A 22,016-nucleotide genomic window follows, 5' to 3' on the forward strand; every position below is an offset into this window, starting at 1 on the left:
CAGTCTGGTCTCAAATTCCTGACCTCAAGTCATCCGCCCACCTTGGCCTCCCAGAAAGTGCTGGGGTTACAGGCATGAGCCACTGAGCCTGGCCACAACCTTTTAAAACAAAAGCCACATAATTAACCTCAAAATTAAATTTTATCTGGGGAAAATACTATAGGATTGCTTAATTACCAAATAATTTCTGGCAATTCAGTTCCATAATGCTCAGATAAAAGTAAAAACTGAGTCAGCTTTCTAAAACCTTATTGTCTATTTATATCATACATTCAGATATTTTGAACAACAGAGTTTAAGTCTTTGACACATAGTATCCAGATGATTTATAATTATTTACTATGCTTAATATAAGAGGAACTTCAAATTGATTATGTAAGTTCTAGATTATGTGTTTAGAGTCTAATGTAAGGAAACCTCACCACCAGCATGAAGATTCTTTATTTGCTATGTTAGAATTATTTTTTTTAACCATTCACCAAAGCTCTACTGACTTTATTTCATTAAATCATTTAGTGCTTTGTATTTTTACAGTCGTTGCTGCTCCTAGCTTACCTCATAAGGAATGGATCAGAGCGTGTTGTTACAAGTGCCAGAGAACACATTTATGATTTACGATCCCTGGAAAATTACCACTTTGTAGGTGAGCAATAGAAAAACCTTATAAGCAAATTAAAACAGTAGTTGGAGTTGTCAGTCACCTGAACCAGCTTAGAAGCTTCTCTGCTCTAATTAGAATGTGACTGTTGCTGGTTGTGTGACGAGTGCAGAATCCAAGACGCGGGGCCCTAGAGTATTAATTAGTGAAGACAAGAACTTGCAGAAAAGACTGGCTAATAACAACAGAACCAACACAACATGAGTGTTCGGGTTTATATTAAAATATGCACTGGAGACTGGTCCCCTGTGGTGTCCATAAAGGAATAGCTTTAATCATATGGGAAGAAAAGGTTAGAGCTCCAAAACACACACATCTGTTTGAAGCTGGGTTTTTTTTCCCTCCCACCAAATAATATTTACTGTGCAAAGGCAGCAAGGCCACAGTGTGTTTTGAATGTGAAAGAGGCTGGAGAATGAAGCACATTTCATTTTGTAGCATACCCCAGTTGTAAGCACTTTAAAAATTCAGTTTTTGAGCTACACTAAAACCTGATAATTAGTGTTCCAGACTTGTACTGGAGAAACCAAGACATTTGTATGCTTTTCAGTTATTAACATGCTAAAGTGATTCTTCCTTTGGTTTGTTTTCTTAAAATATGATAGAAAAACACAATAGCACTTATGGATATGTCTATTTTGTGTGGTCATCATCAGTAATCCTTTTTAGTGAATCTTTAATTGACCTTGCATAGTACCGTTATCTGTGGTCCTTTTTAGTTCATCTTTACATGCTCTTATAAGCCAAAATTCCATTTTAGAACTTAAAATTTGCTGAGGAGGAAATGACAAAGTTAAATAGCACAACTTGCTTCTTTTTATTGTTTTTTAAATATTGAAGTTGATTTCTTATATTGAAGTTTTTGTGTCTGTTTTTTTATCTTAAAGAGCTTGATACATATTAAGTGAATTCTTAGGTTTTGCTTCTCTCTTACCATCCTCTTAGATGAGCATGGCAAGGATCAAGGTATAAATATTCGACAGAAGGTGAAGGAATTGGTTGAATTTGCCCAGGATGACGATAGACTTCGTGAAGAGCGAAAGAAAGCAAAGAAGAACAAAGACAAGTATGTTGGGGTTTCCTCAGACAGTGTTGGAGGATTCAGATACAGTAAGTATCAAAGACAAGCTGACACCTAAGCATCAGCTTAACTTCTTGAGTATATTTTAAGAATCAGTGAAATACCAAAGACCAAAATGCTAATTTTCTTTTCTAGGAATACATAGAATACTGAAATACACACAGTACTAATTTTGGCTTCTACTATCACATGAATCTTCCTATTTTTTAACTTGTGGGTTTGGCAATAGGATTTTAACCGTTAATGGCTAATTAAATGACTGCGTACTTTGTGGTGACATACAGAGATTAAAACAGATGTATACCCTTCCCTCTTAGGATTACCATTCTTTTAAAAAGAAGGGGGAAGAAAGTTTCTATAACTTAGATTTTAGAGTATAAAAATATAAAGTTTGATCAGGAGATTCATCTTTCTAATTTGAAACCCCAATCTAGCTGTATTTTTGGCCCAAACCAGATAAGCTTCCTGTCAGTCATTCCAGCCTCAGTCTCTCTTTCCTTATTTAAGCATTGCATAATTTGACATATAAAAGATGACTGACAGTACTCTCAGATTTTCATCTAGGCCTATTGCTTTGTTTATTCTTCCCAATACATTTAAGAGCAGCTAGAACATTCATCTTTCATGTTTATTTTTAATGTAATAATGTAGTTTCTCTAAAATAGGGCATAGGTGCTTGAAGCAGATACACAAAATCAGAACTGTCTTTCACGGCATGTCCCTTTGGACTTGTTCTGTCTTCTGTGAGCTCTGACAATCTCTTGGTCATTTTGTGTGTATGCAGACAGGCCAGTGCTTGTATCTTAGCAGCTGTTCACTGAGGCTCTCCAGCTCCTCCCAACCATATATGTTTATATTTGGATTATATTGAGGTCTCGTATCTCCTTCAGTGGAACCAAGTAAAAATCTTAACATATAAAATATACTTACTAATTTGTTCCTCTGCTTTCCGCTCTCAAAAAATACTGCATTTAGTTAGCTGTTTAAGGATGTTTCTAACAGCAGAAAAATTCCCTTTTTTATATTGAAACATCATATGCAAGTCAGGTTTTTCTTTTTCTTTCTTTTTTTTTTTTTTTGATAGGGCTAATTCATAGGCAGTGCCACCAGAGTCAGCCACAAGTCAGTTTTTGAATTGGGCGAAAGTATTTCTCCTAAAGCATATAAATAATGTTTTGGAGTTTCTATTTGGGGAAGTCTGAAGTTTTTGGATTATTTACCCAAGTAGTAATTTTATTCTTTAGCTTTTTGAAAGTAGTTATAGCAACTTAATGTGTTTTTAATAGAAATTGCTATTTGAAACTTATTTCCACACTATTCTTGCTTGTATCTTTCTTTTTGCCAGTATGATATATAATTATATCAGCTAAACTTAGAAAATTGAATACGTTTTCAAACTCAAGTCACAATGCACTAACTGCAGTGTCTGTATTAAAGGTAGAATTGGATATCCTGTGTGTTTGCATCACATTCTTTTGCTAAGTTATTGTTCATGGTTTATATTATTCAGACTTAACTAATCACTATTAGCAGTTTTGTGTTTTTTCTTTTCTTTTTTTTTCTTTTTGAGACGGAGTCTCGCTCTGTCATCCAGGCTGGAATGCAGTGGCACCATTTCAGCTCACTGCAAGCTCTGCCTCCCAGGTTCACACCATTCTCCTGCCTCAGCCTCCCGAGTAGCTGGGACCACAGGCACCCACCACCACGCCCAGCTAATTTTTTGTATTTTTAGTAGAGATGGGGTTTCACCATGTTGGCCAGGATGGTCTCGATCTCCTGACCTTGTGATCCGCCCGCCTCAGCCTCCCAAAGTGCTGGGATTATAGGCGTGAGCAACTGTGCCCGACCTGTCTTCCTTCCTTCTTTCCTTCCTTCCTTCCTTCCTTCCTTCCTTCCTTCCTTCCTTCCTTCCTTCCTTCCTTCCTTCCTTCTTTCCTCTCTCTCTCCTTCTCTCTCTTTCTTTCTCTCTCTCTCTCCCTCCCTCCCTCCCTCCCTCCTGTCCTTCCTTCCTTCCCTCCTTCCTTCCTTCCTTCCTTCCTTCCTTCCTTCCTTCCTTCCTTCCTTCCTTCCTTCCCTCCCTCCCTCCCTCCCTCCCTCCCTTTCTTTCTTCTCGCTCTGTCACCCAGGCTGGAGTGCAGTGGTGCAATCTCAGCTCACTGCAACCTCCGCCTCCCAGGTTCAAGTGATTCTCCTGCCTCATCCTCCTGAGAAGCTGGGACTACAGGCGGGAGCCACCATACCTTGCCAATTTTTGTATTTTTAGTAGAGACAGGGTTTCGCCATGTCAGCCAGGCTGGTCTCAAACTCCTGACTTCAAGTGATCCGCCCACCTCAGCCTCCCAAAGTGCTGGGATTAGAGGCATGAGCCACCATGTCCGGCCAGTTTTGTGTTTTTTCATTCTGACATTAGATAATGTCTTGCCAGTATCCAGTATCTTTAGCACTAATTCAGTATGATACTGACCATGCTAATCAGTTTGGTTTTCATCCACTTCCATTTTTTGCGCAAATGTGTTTCTTTCCAAAGTCTAGTTCATCACACTGTTGTTGAAATGTACATACACATGGTTGGAAAATCACTTATTTTTAAAAAATCATCCTGTTTTAAATTTTGTCTAGAAAACTTCATTTTGTCGTGTTTTCTTTAAGTTGGTGGTCACTTCCAGATTCAGTAAATATGTTAAAATCCTTAAACACTTACAGAAAATTTTAGCCTTGCAATTTTAGCAGGCAATTCAGCAGAATGATTTTGTTCAATCTCCAAAGGCTGTGTATCGTATCCTTTTAGATTCTATAAGCAAAAGTTCAACACAAAAGCTTCATTAGCCACTTTTCAGTTATTTTGTTGTTCCTCATTGTCCTTCTTTTCTTCCAACCTGCCTTAATTTTGAATGTTTTCTTTTTTTAAAAAACCTCGCGTGCTCTCTGTACCTTCTACTCTTGCTTCTTAAGTTGAATTTGGACATGGAAATAAAAGAATTTCATTTTGTGTCCGTATTCCTATGTCTCCTTCAGGGCCCTAAGGGCAAGGACTAAAACAAATCTTGACATTTTGGGTTTTTTGTTTACTGCCAGGATCTATTCTCTGCATTCGCAAATTCACAGAGAGGCTCTAGGTTTCGCCAGTCTCTGCATATGTTTGGAATGGATGTTTGAATTGGTTGACACTGTTCTGAACTACTGTTTGAGCATACTTCCTGATTCTAGCGTGTGTAGTTTTTGGTTGGTAGAGTAATCCTTTCTTTGTACAGTAATGACGGAATGCTTTCCCATCCTTTGAAAATTCATTGAATTATTATTTTAGTTTGATACTGAGGAATGACAGTTATTGAGACCGTTTAGCTTACTGGGACATGTGGCATTCAGAGTGGAGTTCCCTCAGATTGTATTTTTTAAGACACTGTTGCTATCCAATACTTTTCTGAAAATTGGGAAACCATTAAGGGACAGGAATAAAATATAACATATTAAGTGGCTTTTGTAAAAACAGAAAGATTTTCATTTCTCTTTTGCTTATATAGCTTGTGTTGGTTTTGTGTTTTCCACTGCTCCTTTCAGTAGCCTTTAAGAATTTCCTGATATGCCGTGCTGTGCATTAAGGTTGTGTAAGTATTCATAAACAAAAGCTTTTGAATCTGCATTCCTGCCACTTAATGACTGGCATTACATGCTATGCCTTGCTGTAATTGTGTTGATTCAGCACTATGGGAGCTTTCTGTTTTCCTTTGAAAATGATTTTATTATGAGGAAAAGCCTGAGAAATAAGGACTTGTAGATACCTTTTGAATTTAATGTCCTTAGAGTTGCTTGTTTTTTAATGCTCTATATAGGTGAAAGATATGATCCTGAGCCCAAATCAAAATGGGATGAGGAGTGGGATAAAAACAAGAGTGCTTTTCCATTCAGTGATAAATTAGGTGAGCTGAGTGATAAAATTGGAAGCACAATTGATGACACCATCAGCAAGTTCCGGAGGAAAGATAGAGAAGACTCTCCAGAAAGATGCAGGTATTTTAACACTTTGTCTCCCAGGTCTCTTAGAAAGAGTCCTAAATTTATGCCACTGGGTTTTTGGTTTTTTGTTGGTTTTGTTTGGGGTATTAACATTATCTGAAATTGGGCCTTTTTTTTTTTTTTTTTAAATAGACTTCATTTGTTTTTAGAGCAATTTAAGCTCACAGAAAAATTGTGCATAAAGTACAGAGAGTTGCCATATGCCCATTTCCCCTTCATAACAGGTTCTGTGAACATCTTGCATTACTATGGTGCATTTGTTGACAATTGAAAAGTCAGTATTGATACACTTATTAACTAAAGTCTGTAGTTTACATTGGGGTTTCCTATATTGTACACTTCTATGGGTTTTGACAAATGCATAATATTTCTCATTACTGTGTCTTATAGAATAGTTTCACTGCCCTAAATATGCCCTGTGCAGAAATGTGGAACAAGTCTTAAATGTGCAAGTCATCCTTGCACAGGGGGCTTGCTAATCTTCCCTGTATTGTTCTGGTTTTAGTATGTGTGCTGCCGAAGCAAGCGCTGTGTAACTATTTTTAAGATGCTAGGTTATACACTACTTGCAATTAGTATTGACATACTTTCCATGTTGCCAGTGTCTACTTATTTTTGAAGTTGATCCTGTGTATTTTTATTCAGGCTGGTAGTCTTCCCTTGGATATTTTTTCCCCGGTAAAAACTTGTATAGATTATTTTGCATTTGGACCTTAGATGATCCAGGGACCTAAGATGTTGAGGGATAATGAAGTTTATATATTGAGTTTAATTAAACATAAGTTAAAGGATTTGAAATTTAGTGCTTCCTTGACATTTCATTATGATTCTGTGTCAGTGTGTACCAGAAAAACAATCCAAATGGATTTTGAACTGGTTTTTGAGAGCAGATCTGTATTTTTATAAACTACATTTTCTGATGGTAGGGCATTCGTATTTCATTTTACATGGAACAATACTTTGAACTTTGCAGCAGTCCCTTTTGTTCTTACCTACCAATATAGTTATAAACCAATTTTTCTGACAATATAAAGGGTAATGCATATAGCACTTAATTTACAAAGCAAATTTTACTTTGTAAATTTGACCCTTATCATTTGTGCCTCACAATATCTACTAGAGTAGCATAAGAATTTTGCCTTTATTGTTTATAAGTAAAACCTAAGATCCAGTCACACTGTGTGGAATTGCCTAAGTAACACAGTTAGTGATGGAACCAAGCCTTCAAGTGAGTTCTCGTAACTAAATACCATCTCTTTTTTTTTTACCTTGTGCCAAAAATCTTAATAATTCAGAATTAGGGATCATTAAAAAGAGACCCAAACAAAAATACAATCTAATTAGTGTATTTTTAGGATATTTTCCTATCTTTTAAATCCCTGGAATGTCTCTTCAGGAAATACCAACAGAATAATGACCATAATTTCAATAATGTTTTCCAAACCAAGCCAAAACTTATACAGGCCACAAAAACATTAATGAAGAAAACAACTACATATATTTGAAATGGGCACCATTTCCCTCCCAGTGTTTAGTGTTTATAATTATCATATGCATACTTTTTCAGTATAAAAAAGCTAGATATATAGTTGTAAAATAGTTTTATTCAAAGTGCTAAAAATAAGTTCTGGCTCTTCAAAGATCACATTCCAGTTTTTCAAACAGTCTTGAAAAAGAGGCATTCCAGGGCAGGCTCAGTTCCATCACTAACTGTGTTACTTTAGGCAGGTCCACACAGTCTGATTGGGTCTTAGATTTTACTTATAAACAATAAGGCTGTGTAGGCTGGTTAGAAATCTGTGTGGGTTCTGTATTGTTACTTTCTCTCCTTTGCCCTTCTATCCTTAGTTTTTTTCTTTCTTTGTCTCCCTTCTTTTATTTCTGTTTCTCCCATGATTTTTATTTTTTATGTTGCCTCTAAGACAGGATCTCCTAGAGCTTCTAAATCTTTAATGAGTATTTAGGTTTAAAAGAGTGAAAATGCAGGGAACATGATTTATCATGATAATGATAGGACACACCAGGAACTTTTGATCTTAAAGTATGTGTGAAAGAAGAGTAGATTTTTTGACAAAGTTGCATGTGACCTCAATCTCAATGGCATGTCACCTGAATTTCATACTCACTGGTTCACTATTACATTCAGGAATTCTTGAACATTGATCAGATATGGAGCTTCCATTTATTTCATTGTGTGCTAGTCAGATTTATATTTTCAACTTGTAAACAAATTATTTTGCACTGAAATAAAATTGGGCACCAAAAAAGTAAGAAATTTCAGTTTTACGACTGATGGGAATCTTCAGGTCATTTGTTGTTGAGAAATTAGTAAGGGCTTTTGAATGCGTATCAGAACTTGTAGGTTCCTATTTAACCTCTTTGCTCTGTGTGGGAAGTCATTCTTGTTGATCTTTGATTTATACAAGTTCCAAGTTGGTTTATATTTAAGTACAAGTTGCTGTGGTTCAGTCTGAGGTAAATTGTATCAGCAGTAGTCATAGTTTAAAGGAGAATTTTAAATATTATATTCCAGGATATTTGTAAATTAAACCACCTGCTCTAAAATTAAGTAGTATAGGTAATGGAACATGTGTCAAGTAATTTTTTTCTCTCTTTCTGTCTCCTACTTACGTCATAAAAAAACCCAATGACTTGTTCCTGGAGAACAAATTAGGGCTGATATTTTCATTCCTAGCATATGAAAAACCCAGCTTTTACTCTTTAGTTTTTAAAATCTTTTTCACTATTAAAGAAAAAGGAAAGAAAATTTTTTTGAATGTGGCTGAAGGATAATTATCTTTAAAATATTTTAAATATAGTTGTTTTCTATAAAGCATTTTCTATAGTTATGTTAAAGTTTGATCTCCTGATACCATAGTAAAATAGCACAGTTGTAAAGTGCATTCCCTTATATTTTCATGCATTTACAGATGAGAGTTTAATTATTTGAATTAAGACGTATGACTTTTTTTAGCATCCATTGAAATTTTAATATTATGTACATATATTAGTCTTTGAGAGTTGATGCAGAATTGTGTTATAAAAGTGGAACTATAGCTATTTGCACACAATCCATGTCAAGAAAATAATCATCAAATTCAAGTGTTTGAACTCTCAGGGTCTTATCGTGGATTCTGATACCATATCCTGCTATTTTATTTTTAAATTAAGCTTAAATCTGTAATAAACAAAAACTTGAGTTATTTTGACATTTTTTATTTATGCACATTTATGTAAATACTTTTTTGTAGCAGTGTTTTAGACTTATATAGGATATTCTCTGTGTTCCCACTTCCCCTCCCCAGCACACACATATCATTATTCAGACAGCTTAGATAACATTCTGTTGATCCCTGTCAAATAGTCAAAGTTTGAAATTTTGGAGTTACTGCATTTGAAATTCTTTAGCTCAAATCACTAAGGGACCCATTTTAAAATAATCCCATCTTATTATTTTGCTTCATTTTTAATATCTTTTAGCGACAGCGATGAGGAAAAGAAAGCGAGAAGAGGCAGATCTCCCAAAGGTGAATTCAAAGATGAAGAGGAGACTGTGACGACAAAGCATATTCATATCACACAGGCCACAGAGACCACCACAACCAGACACAAGCGCACAGCAAATCCTTCCAAAACCATTGATCTTGGAGCAGCAGCACATTACACAGGGGACAAAGCAAGTCCAGATCAGAATGCTTCAACCCACACACCTCAGTCTTCAGTTAAGGTGGGAATGGCGGTAGTTTACACATTATACATGGTTTTATTTTTATAAACCGCTCTTAGAATTTCTGCATTAGTAGGCTTGGGCATTTCTAGGCAATCATATTAATTATATATTATCTGGCATGTATTACCCAGAGACATTAATAATAAGAAATCTCTTTGAGGGAAGAAACCTGTCCAGTTGCTGAATAATTGTCTGGGTACTTTCTATGAAAGTAGATATGGCACTTTTGGTACATTTGGGGAAGGTTGTGAATCAGAATGTAGTGCATCTGTTCCCTTCTAGACAACTCTGGTTACCAACCACAAGTAGATTCACTAAAGAAAACATTGAAAGTATTTGGAAGTTTTAAGAAATGACAAACAAGGGAGTAAGAAGAGATATATAGGAGCAAGTTATCTCATTTAATGTAGAAACATTGCCTATAAAGGGAGGTGTGTTTGCCTCACAGTCATTACTGATTGGCACCAGAAGAAGCACTGCCTCTTGTACCATCTTCGTTTGTTTTTATTTACCATAGACATGAAATCCACCTGCTAGGCCAAACCCTAGTCTTTTCAGCAGAAATCTGCCAAAGGGGGAGATTTGCCTCAAAAGACTAAATTATTGTTTTTATCACTTTCCCCCACTACTGTTTCCCCAGTTTGTGTCTTTGCAAGACAAATAACTACAAGCTGGGAAAAACAATTTTCTAATGTATCCAGCAAATTGTAGGTGACTCTAAAAATAAAACCAGGCCTACTTAGTTGCAATAACAAATACTGTGTCAGCTTTTGCCAGATATCTGTATAATTTTTTTAATAATAGATTGAGACTTTTATCACATATCTTAAAGGATTTTAAATAACAGTTTGTAGTATAGCCTGAATATATGACACTGTGCAATAAATATTTTATATTTGTAGTACAAGCTTCTTTTTTGTTTTCATTTACCCTTCTCCCCCACCAAAATGTCTAGAAGGTTGAAGTTACTCAACTCATTTGAATCTCTTTTTAAAGGTGTTTTGGAATCACAGTATATAGTATTTTAATCTTCCACGTTCAGATCAACATGCCTAGGATCTTAGTATTTCCCCATTGCCTAATAATTGAGTTCTAATTTAGCATGTATGTATCGAACATACAGGATATAGGTATTTTGGTATCAGGGTGCTTATTAGCTCTGTGGAGAAGACAAAAATAGTATTACAGGTATAGGCCTCACAGTTTAGTTTGGGAACTAAATATGAAACAGATTCCAGAATATATCAGATAACATAGAATTACACTAACTTGTGTGATACACAAACAATAAGTATTGCTAAGATTCATAGAAATTTAGAGCTGTTTAGGATCTTGACCTCTAATCAAGTGGATCTCAAGCCTTGGAATTATCTAGAGAGCTTTCTTGTAAACAGGCCAAGGTCTTGGCCTTTTTATTTTATACCTGGGCAATTATGACTCAATATATTGTATGGGACTGGTACATATGCTAGGGTATTTTTTTTTTTTTTTAATGAACTGATACATAGCATTAAGATTTGAGTGGGATCTGGCACTTACGTTTTCCACAGTGAAATGCAGTCAGAAAAGTGAGGTAGGAAACAGTGTCGATGTTGAGAGACTTTTCACTGCTGGGAATGGAGTTACTTAAAGGTGCTTACTGCCTCTCCATAAGGATTCAGGGTCAGTACTCTTTCTCCAGAAAACCCTACCCTTATTAAGCTAATTACAGGTATTTATGTCTAAATTGAGAATTAGAGATGGATAGAGCTGATTTTAGAAAAACAATCTTTTCTAAGCTCCTGAGTTATGTGTGTGTTTTCAGACTTCAGTGCCTAGCAGCAAGTCATCTGGTGACCTTGTTGATCTGTTTGATGGCACCAGCCAGTCAGCAGGTAAGCTTCTACATTGGCCTTTTCTTTTTGGTAACCTTGGTTCGAGAGTCATTTTTTAAAATGCCAAATAAAAGATAGATTGAAAAATGAAATTATTTATTTGCATTGGGTTCATTTTTTATGTGAAATTAGTCTTGAGCATTACTTGGAATTATTGTGTTGTTACTTTTGCTTATCTTTTTATATGTACACCCATTTCTCTAAGTTATCCCTAATTTATACCTTTTTCTGACTGACCCTTAGACTAGCAAAACTTTATTTGTGGTCAATACTTATTGGTGGTTAGTAATAGTATCCTCAATTCATTATCATACTTACATTTTAATGACTCCTCATAACCTGATGTAGTGCATCTTCCCTAATTAATAATAAATAATATTTCAAGGCATCATGTACTTTTCTGAAATTTTTCATCAAAGATTTTGGAATCTGTAGTTTCCATTTTTACTTTTTTAAGATTAACTTGGAGAAACAAAAAAATTGCATTTAAGCTGTTGCCTTTACTTTCTTTATAAGCAAAATGTACTGCTCTTCACATTTTACCATCTTTCCCTAAATTTTAATTGCGGCTGCCTTGGGCATGCCTAGAGATCATTTAACTTTTTATTCTTTTAATTCAACAAATATTTGTTGAACCAGACACTGATCTGAGTGCTTGTAAATGTTAAAACAGATTAGTTGTTCTCATGCAAAGGTCAAGTGGAGAAAATAATTATTAATCAGTTACAAATAGTTATCTAGTGATAAACAATGGCAAGTGCTTCAGTCAGAGGAATGACATTCTCTGAAAGTATGTAACTACCAAACATATTTAAAGAGGGCGGCTAGGCGCGGTGGCTCAAGCCTGTAATCCCAGCACTTTGGGAGGCCGAGGCGGGTGGATCACCTGAGATCAGAGTTCAAGAGCAGTCTGGCCAACATGGTGAAACCCATCTCTACTAAAAATACAAAAATTAGCCGGGCATGTGGCAGGCACCTGTAATCCCAGCTACTTGGGAGGCTGAGGCAGGAGAATTGCTTGAACCCGGGAGGCGGATGTTGCAGTGAGCAGAGATCACGCCATTGCATTCCAGCCTGGGTGACAACCGCGAAAAGCTCCATCTCAAAAAAAAAAAAAAGAGGGATACAGCAAAAGAACTGTTTACCTTGAATTCTCATAGATGGGAAATCATCAATCCCATCTATGGTTTGGGATTTCTTCAGTTTGATTTCTAGTATGTGCTAGATTTTGAGTCATTTCTGATCAGTTGTTTTCAAGAAAATTGGTATTTTTAGGGTTGCATTGGATGATTATGGAGTTTTAGTGAACTATTGTGTGACATGTCAGAACAGCTTAACAAATACAACTTCTGTTTAAAGACAGTCTTTTCCAAGCCTAAGTTCATTTGGCATTAAAATGTAGACAGTAAGATTGGAGTATGACTAATGTGCAAAGTAAATTTATTATTCCCAGTTGTGTGTAATGATTTTTCAAAGCCGAATTGTGGCTCTGCACAGTGGCTCACACCTGTAATCCCAGCACTTTGGGAGACTGAGGCAGGCAGATCGCCTGAGGTCAGGAGTTTGAGACCAGCATGGCCTACATGGTGAAATCCTGTCTCTACTAAAACTACAAAAATTAGCTGGGCGTGGTGATGGGCACCTGTAATCCCAGCTACTCAGGAGACTAAGGCAGGAGAATCGCTTGAACCTGGGAGGTGGAGTTTGCAGTGAGCTGAGATCATGCCACTGCATTCCAGCTAGGGCGACAGAGCAAGACTGTCTCAAAAAAAAAAAAAAAAAAAAACTTTAACATTTAAGTGTAAGTCTATGATGGAAATTACTTTTCATTGATAGTTTAGTATAATTAATATAATATAAAGCCCCCTGTTATTTCCTCCTCCTCACATACTATGTTAAAATTATTGGATTAGGCATGAACTTTATTCAAGCAATTCTCCTGCCTCAGCCTCTCGAATAGCTGGGTTTACAGTCACCTGCCACCGTGCCTGGCTAATTTTTGTATATTTAGTAGCATTTCACCGTGTTGGCCAGGCTGGTCTCGAACTCCTGACCTCAGATGATCTGCCTGCCTCAGCCTCCCGAAGTGCTGAGATTACAGGCGTGAGCCACTGCACCCAGCCCAGATATCTGGTTTGACCCTTCCCCTCCCCTCCAATCCCCACAACCTCTGCCTCCCAGGTTCAAGCGATTCTCCTGCCTCAGCCTCCTGAGTAGCTGGAATTACAGGCATGCGCCACCACGCCTGGCTGATTTTTGTATTTTTAGTAGAGACAGGGTTTCTCCATATTGGCCAGCCTAGTCTCGAACTCCTGACCTCAGGTGATCCACCTGTTTCAGCCTCCCAAAGTGCTGGGATTACAGGCATGAGCCCCTGCGCCCGGCTGGCCTACTTTCTGAAATTCTTCAATTCCCTTTCCCTTTTTTCTGTAACTGCCAACTGTTCCTAAAATTATTCTTTAAATTTGATTGGACTGTAATGCCCAAGGTTACAGACAGCTACATTAGTCGTTTAACAATTTATGTGATATATTTTTATATGTTTAAGATTTGAACTGTAGAATTAACTGGTAGTTAGCATGTAGTCATATAATACAGATATAGTGTCACAGAATATCAACTATTTTGGACTTCCTGGTGTGAAATATTTAAAGGGCCCCTTTCATGCATCTGTAGAAAGTTTTGATGGAGCAATCAGAGAAGAATTAACTAGGAAGGTCAGATGGGTGGATATAACTTTTCCTCCCTGACATCAAGATTGCTTTGAACAGAGAGAATTATTAAATACCAACATGCTTCCTTTACTTGGCAAGGAACCTTTGAGTGGTTTTTCTTCTCTACTGCAAACAGTAGTTTGACTAATTAAATAGAAGTAGCAATTAATATTAATATAGTAACTGAGCAAGTTTGAATGAAATCTAGAAGGTTTCTTGCCTTTATTTTGTCTTAATAAAAAGCAACTAATAAGATTAATATTAGAAGGATTTTTAAAAATTAAAGTTATCTCCTATTTGAAACCATACGTTTAACCAGTTTGTGCAGTTCCCTCTTAAATCTCTACATAAATTTAGTTACTCCCAATCTCTATTTAAATATTTTAATAATATCTTTTAAATTGAATTCAGCAGTGAAAGGAAATTGGACATTAAATCTTTAGCACTTACACATGAGAAGGTATAAGAATCTACCATATTAACATTGGTATTTGGTATGTCATTTGGGTGTCATTTACCAGATGTGCCCATATTTATAATAGTACCATCAGGCGAGTAATGTGGGCACTAACTGTAAAGCTGAGCAGATATGGCATCTGTACCACTCACCAGATAAATATATCCTCTGAGAAAATGCTTAGATTTTCCTGTGTGTGTGATTACATGTTCTCAGCATTCTCAAAAGTATATATGGTAAAATCATTGTAGAATATCTTACCAAGTTTAAAAATATATATGTAAAACCTAACTATCAAGATTTACTTGAGACTATCTTATATCTCAATAAATGTCCCATTGTGGTGATATTTTTTAAAAATCTGTACTCAAATAGTGTTTCAGTGGCTTTTACATAAAGTACCTTTCTAAGTAAACATTTTAAGAAATGAAAAATAATTTAAAGTATAGTCATGGACTGCATAGTATGTGACCATGGTTCCATATACAATACTATATTTCTACCATACCTTTCTTATGTTTAGATGTATGAAAACTTTCTATTGTGTTATAGTTGCCTACAGTATCCAGTATAGTGACATGATGTACAGATTTGAAGTCAAGGAGTGATAGGCTATACCTTATAACCTAGGTATGTAGTAGGCTAAGTAGGTTTGTGTAAGTACACCCTATGATGTTTGCACAATGACAAAATTGCCTAATGCCCTAATGCAGTCTGTCATTAAGAAATGTGTGACTATATTTAGAAAATAAGCCAGTTGGAAATAGAATGCCAAAAACTGTGCCATTTCTTTTTTTAGTTGATCTCACCTCTTTAAAAAGAAGTCCAACTTGTCCCTTTTGTCCTTTTGTAATTAAGAAATTTAGGTCTTGATTAACATACTGTTACACAAGATATTTCTAGTACAATAAATGAGGTTGAAGAGAAAATTCAGCATAATCAATACAGATAGAACTTAAATGACTTGCAGTATGTCTTGATTTTTTTTAAGTTAAAAAGAAACATTTGAAAGGATTAAGGTATATCAAATCCAAAATGTGTATTACATTTACATTTGAACCAGCTACTTTGTACCCAGTAATCACTAGTTAGTTGAAGACACTTACATGAACATGTAAATACTCACCTTGTTCCACTCTTAGTACACCAACTTATCATTTGGGTAGGTGTTGTCTCTGGTTTTAAACTAAGTTTACTGAAAATAAAATTTTTTCAGTATATTCTCTTTTTCACTGATTATCAAAAGTAATGCATGCTCAATTTGGTGGAAAACAAGTGATTTGCCATAATTTAGACACATCAAGTATTAATCTGCTGAATATCTTTTTAAAATACATTTTCTACATATTCCATGAATGTAGTTACTTAAGCATTTATTATGTGGCCAATCTTTTTCAGGCTTTTAGATATGACTTCATTTGTTTGGATTTTTCTGGGTTTTATTCATTTCTTTATGTATGTTGATAAACTGCTTTTCACCTAAGATCTCACGACCATTTTCTTATGATAGTTGGTATTCTTTTATAATGCTTTTCATTGCTTTATAATCTTACATTGGGTGGCTGTATTATAATTTAGCCAGTTAGTCCCTTGTTTTCTAGACGTTCTTTTTTTATTTTTCCAAAATATTGTAGCACAATAGCATCTTTTAAAGCTTTTTCAGTTTGGTAAGAGAAAACAATATTTCATTTTATTTTGCATTGATGATTGAGTTTGAACACTTCATATTTTTATAGGCCAGTTGTTACTATCTATTCATGTTCTTTGTTTATTAGGAGTATTCATCCTTATTGATATTCTAAAACTGTGCATTATAGATAATAACTCTTTGTCATGTATTTACATATTTTATTGTACTTTGCCATTGCTTTGATGTTGTATGTATTAGAATTCTTCATGCAAAAGTTTGTCTTAATGTGATCTAGATTAAATTTTTTTGTCAAAGAAAATTTCCATTTGTCGTTTAAGTACTGTCTAGTTTAGCTGTATTTTCTTGTTCACAATATTGCTTTGGGAAATAACATGTTCCCAGCTGGTGACTGTAAATAACCTCCTTGCTGCCCTGAAAAGGCAGATGGAAATGGCTCATTTATAATGACAGTTCTCATGTGGGAATCTTGAAGGATAGCACTTGTTGTGAAAATCAGCAGTCTTCCACATGCAGCAATTTTTGGTAGAGTCTTATTTATATTCCTTTAGAATATAAATTTAGATAGAAGTTATCTGGGAAAATGCTTAAGTATAGAAAATGAATGTGGAATTTGGTATGAGTATCATACATATAGATATGGATAGTCCTAGGAGAGAGAAACATTTTCTAAATAAAGAGATTTTTAATTTTTGAGACAGTTTTCAAAGTTGAAGATCACATTTCTTTTTTTTTTTTTTCTTTTTTTTTTTTTTTTGAGACAGAGTCTCGCTCTGTCGCCCAGGCTGGAGTGCAGTGGCCAGATCTCAGCTCACTGCAAGCTCTGCCTCCCGGGTTTACACCATTCTCCTGCCTCAGCCTCCCGAGTAGCTGGGACTACAGGCACCCGCCACCGCGCCCGGCTAGTTTTTTGTATTTTTTAGTAGAGATGGGGTTTCACCATGTTAGCCAGGATGGTCTTGATCTCCTGACCTCGTGATCCACCCGTCTCGGCCTCCCAAAGTGCGGGGATTACAGGCTTGAGCCACTGCGCCCGGCCGAAGATCACATTTCTTAAAGTACCAGTAAAAGCATAGTATGTGGCACTTTAAAAGATTAGAGAGAAAAAACATTTTCGGAGAAAGACAACTTCTATTTGTAAAATAGTTACATGCATCTTTCCATTCTTTGCTCTCAGTATTCTTAAGCTACTCATGTTGAAATCAAAATCCCTGTAATATGGATGGAGAGGAATACTATTTGCGATAGATAAGTTATGAACATCATATAATTTCTGTTTTGGTGATAGAAGGAGGATAATTATCTGAATTACTAAATACAGGATATGTCAAAAATAACATTTCTTACCAGTTTGAAGTTGTGATCTACAGCTTTTATCCTCAGCGTCTATTTTCTTTGTAGCCTAGACTGAATAAGATTTGAAAATCCCTAACACCGCCAGGCACGGTGGTTCATCCCTGTAATCCCAGCACTTTGGGAGGCTGAGGCAGGCAGATCACCTGAGGTCGGGAGCTCGAGACCAGCCTGGCGAACATGGCAAAACCCCATCTCTATTAAAAATAAAAAAAATTAACTGGGCATGGTGGCGGGCGCCTGTAATCCCAGCTACTTGGGAGGCAGAGGGTGGAGAATCGCTTGAACCTGGGAGGCGGAGGTTGCAGTGAGCTGAGAGCGTGCCATTGCACTCTAGCCTGGATGACAAGAGTGGAACTCCGTCTCAAAAAAGAAAAAAAGAAAAGAAAATCCCTAACTCCTAACTTGTTTGGTATAGTAAGTTATATATTGATGTTTATTTACTGCTTAAATGAAGCAAATTAAAATAATCTTTAATTTTTAAATCCCTTAATGTTGTATTAATTGATTGATTATCATTCTGTTACCCAACAGTATACTTGACCAATGTTTTTAACATGAAGGAACTTTACAGAAAACAAACTTATGAATATTAAGCAGCAACTGTTTGAAGCATTCATTTACTTGCTAGATTTTATTAATATGTGTGCTTGTTTAAATGGTTTAAACATATAACTCATTGAACTTTTGTGTTCCTTGTCACATTTTATCACAATGTTTGTAACTTTAAGGAAGAGAAAACCAGATCACTGTGATACTCCCTTTTAGATGAAGTAAAAATTAGACTAAGCTGTAGTGTTGATAGAATTGAAGCACCTTCACTTTGGTTGGCATTAGTCAACTGGTGAGGGAGGATATATATATGTGTGTGTGTATGAGCATGTACATCTGTGCTGAAGCAATGAGGAATTAGTTATGCCTGCTGATAGTTACCTACAGTAAATGTGCATTAAACAGAAATACCAAGTACACACATATCAGAAACTGATTTGTTCCTTTTATTACTGTTGGCCATATATTAGGAAGGGGAGATGGTTCTAGTTTAATTAACCCAGTTGAGTGTAGCAGATGGGGCAGAATGTCTTGCAGCGATAAGACAATTCAGAAATGGCACCAGATGTTGGAAGCTGTCCCTGGTGGTGTTTGAGTGCAGCCCAGATGTTCCAGTCCCACCTGGCTAGTTTCTAAGCACTGCAGGCTAAGCAGCTGTGATGTAACCTATATAATGTTCACATAACACTAAAAGCGCCATAATTGAACTGCTGTAGACAGTTGTGACTATTAAGAGGTGAAATCTTTAAGGACAGACAAAAGTAAGGACAACTATTTAAAGTTTCAGATATTGGGCTATTTCACTACCTAAACTGAGAAAAAAAGGAGTATTACTTCAAATAATGTTATAATTGAAATTATAGGTAAAAGTAAATATTCTTACCCATGTAGTATTTACAAATATAATTTTATGTCAGAATGTAATGTTACGCACACAGAGGTTGATTTGCAGACTCATAATTTGGGTCTTACCCTTTTAAAAACACCTATCTAGAAGTAGCAAAAAAGCTATTTTTTTTTCCATGCATTAAAATTACAAAACACAAGTATTTACTCTTTTATGGAGTAAACACTACGGGGGGAAAACATCCACCAAAACTATTGTATTGATATTTCTCCCTCTCTCTGCTTAAAATAATTTTTTTGTTTTGTTTTGTTTTTTGTTTTTTTGAGTCAGTGTCTCACTGTGTCACCCAGTCTGGAGTGCAGCAATCTCGGCTCACAGCAGCCGCTGCCTCCTGGGCTCAAGCAATTCTCCCACCTCAGCCTCCTGAGTAGCTGGGGCTACAAGCACGTGCCATCATGCTCAATTTAATATTTTAAGGTTTTGTAGAGATGAGGTCTCACTATATTGCCCAGGCTGATCTCTCAACTCCTGGGCTCAAGCAATTCCCCCGCCTCATCGTCCCAAAGTGCTGGGATTTACAGACATGAGCCACCACACCAGACTCTAAAATGATTTTATACAAGTGGACTTTATCTTTCTAACTTTTTATTTTTAAAAATTCCAAACGTACAGAAAATTTGCCCCATTTTCTTTATCTCTCTCTCTGGTTCTTTTTTATTTGTTTGTTTTGTACTGTTTGTTTCATCCGTATCATTTGAGAGGAAGTCGCAATCATGACATTTTGCCCCTAAAATACTTCAACCTATATTTCTTTACAAGGACATTCTCCTTTACGATCGTGATATAATCATACTTGGGATTTAACATTAAAACAGTATTAATGCTAATATACAGACCACATTCAGATTTCCCCAGTGTCTCAATTCTGTCATTTCAGGATAGCAATTAGAAAAAAATTCGGGGTCCAAACAAAGATCCTGCATTTTATTTACTTGTTTTGTGAATATCTTATTCCCCAGCAGCATTTTACTCAGGTTTTAGAATCCATTGAAGACTCTTATAAAGAGCATAATTGGCTGGATAAGTTGTATTCTTTCCACATTATGCTCGTGAAATATTAGATAATTTTAACCACAGATACAGTGTCATTTATCTTACTAGATACGGGACTGAGGAACAGAAAAGAGTCTGTGGTAGCTCATAGGGAACATAGTGACATGAAAATCTAGGTCAACAGACTAGCTTTTATGAGGCATCTGGGCCTCTAATATTAGGTACTTTTTGTGGCACTAAAATGGCCTACAGAAATTATTTACAATTGTTCTCTAGTTCTAACAGTTTTACCTTTTTCTTAACTTCTAGGAGGATCAGCTGATTTATTCGGAGGATTTGCTGACTTTGGCTCAGCTGCTGCATCAGGCAGTTTCCCTTCCCAAGGTATGATTCTATTTGATTGGCCAGAAGTCTGGGGTGGTAAAAAGGTTATTAAAAACAACTCCCATTCCCCCCAAGTCAGCTTCTTTCTGTCATTTTTCTACTTGTAGTATTCATAATTCATAATTCCTAAAGAACTTATTCACAAGGTGTTTTATTGGGCAGATGCCTTAAATGTGCCAAATGAATTATTTTGGTCATAGACTACTCCAGTACATCTAAAGAAAATTGCCCATATTCATAGGTGACTCTTGTTCAGCTTTTTTGAAAGGGAAAGGAGGATGTGAGTATCTCTAACTAATCTCATTTTGTTTAATAGCAGCAAGAATATCATGGTTTATGTTTAGTTTAGCTTACGATTTTCATGAATGAAAGTTAGGGACATGGGGATCAGACCAACTATCTTACTGAAATGTATTCCTTTTTTAATTTAGATATGTTAAAAGTATTTATGTGAAAAATAACCGAACTTCGTTTTGACATATCCTAAAATAATGAGCAGTTGAACCTCAGGCAAAACTTTCTCATTCTTTATTAGAATAGAATTTTAAAACAAAAAGCAGCATTCAAACAGGATATGGACTTAAACATCAAGGATTGAGGTGAAAGGCCTGTTTCTTTTTTTAATTAATATTTTTATCTTATTACCTACCCCTGCCATATGGTAACTGTTTAACTTTACGAAAGCCTCTGAACCTTCAACTTTTTAAAACTAGGAACTGTGTTACTTGTCTTGGTTCTTTTTGAGGATAGTGTCTATAGAGGTATGTATTAGGTTGGTGCAATTATCGCAGTTACTCTTGCACCAACCTAATAAAATAGGGGCTACATTCATTAAGTGTCTTTTTAATTTTTTTTAAGGTTGTGAACTGAAGAGGTTGTGTTTTTTGTTTTATAAAATCTGGTCAGTCTGAAGTTTGAGAGAGAATATTTTTAAAATTTAGCTATGAGAATCTTAAACATGAGGTGAGGCAGGGAGAAAAGATGTAATTTAACTGTTAGTGTTGTTAACTGATCACAAGTCAAATATTGCCGTTATATTAAACTGGATTAAAATTTATATTTAGTAATATTTAGTAATATCTGGTTAGGTTTGTGAGGAGTTAGGAAAAAAGATACATAGCTTGTAAAATGGTTTGGGGTTATTTTGACAACTTATTTTTGTAAATTCCAAGTATTTTCCAGAAACTAGAATTGTTGAGTGATTTTCTGCTTCATTTTTAAAGTGTGATTATGCCCTCTAAGGGTTGACGCCTTACTTTAGGCAAACCAAAGTGGAAGGTAAACATTACCCTTATTTTACAGCTTCCCTGTCTAATTCTCAAAGTTTTTAGGTATATAAAGTTGCCTACTTTGCAAATAATTTGAATATGTTAATGTTGCCTAAGTGATACATCTCTTCATCTGTATGCATGTGATTAATATGACCTGACCACCATTATGCAGGGGGCTGAAACCATTGCAACAATGATTAATCATTTCTGAACAATACATGCCCCACTAGAAATCTTTTCCTCCCATGATTAATCATTTCAGATATGAAGTTTTCAGGTGGGGCAACACATTTTGCCCCAGTTTCCATTCATATTCTGCATTATAGATCAAACAAATAGAAAATCAGCATAAAGTTTACATTGATCCAACAGCCTTACTT

At 35.8% G+C, this 22,016-nt stretch overlaps 1 protein-coding gene and 1 non-coding gene across 7 annotated transcripts in view; one reads left to right on the forward strand and one right to left on the reverse strand.

Annotated features, from left to right (window-relative positions):
• The window catches only part of LOC105482359 (clathrin interactor 1), a 73,254-nt gene that overhangs the window by 44,207 nt on the left and 7,031 nt on the right, over positions 1-22,016 (forward strand). For all 6 annotated transcript variants that reach the window (XM_011742396.3, XM_011742398.3, XM_011742397.3 and 3 more), the window contains 6 exons: positions 535-643; positions 1,604-1,768; positions 5,570-5,747; positions 9,234-9,480; positions 11,288-11,357; positions 20,291-20,365. In XM_011742396.3, the coding sequence (XP_011740698.1) occupies positions 535-643; positions 1,604-1,768; positions 5,570-5,747; positions 9,234-9,480; positions 11,288-11,357; positions 20,291-20,365 (844 nt within the window). The remainder of the gene's footprint in view (positions 1-534; positions 644-1,603; positions 1,769-5,569; positions 5,748-9,233; positions 9,481-11,287; positions 11,358-20,290; positions 20,366-22,016) is intronic.
• LOC112426804 (U6 spliceosomal RNA) lies at positions 6,176-6,282 on the reverse strand. Its single transcript, XR_003018213.1, has one exon. It is a non-coding gene; the product is annotated as a U6 spliceosomal RNA (small nuclear RNA).

Source organism: Macaca nemestrina, chromosome 6 (assembly GCF_043159975.1).
Source record: "Macaca nemestrina isolate mMacNem1 chromosome 6, mMacNem.hap1, whole genome shotgun sequence".
Taxonomy (NCBI): domain Eukaryota; kingdom Metazoa; phylum Chordata; class Mammalia; order Primates; family Cercopithecidae; genus Macaca; species Macaca nemestrina.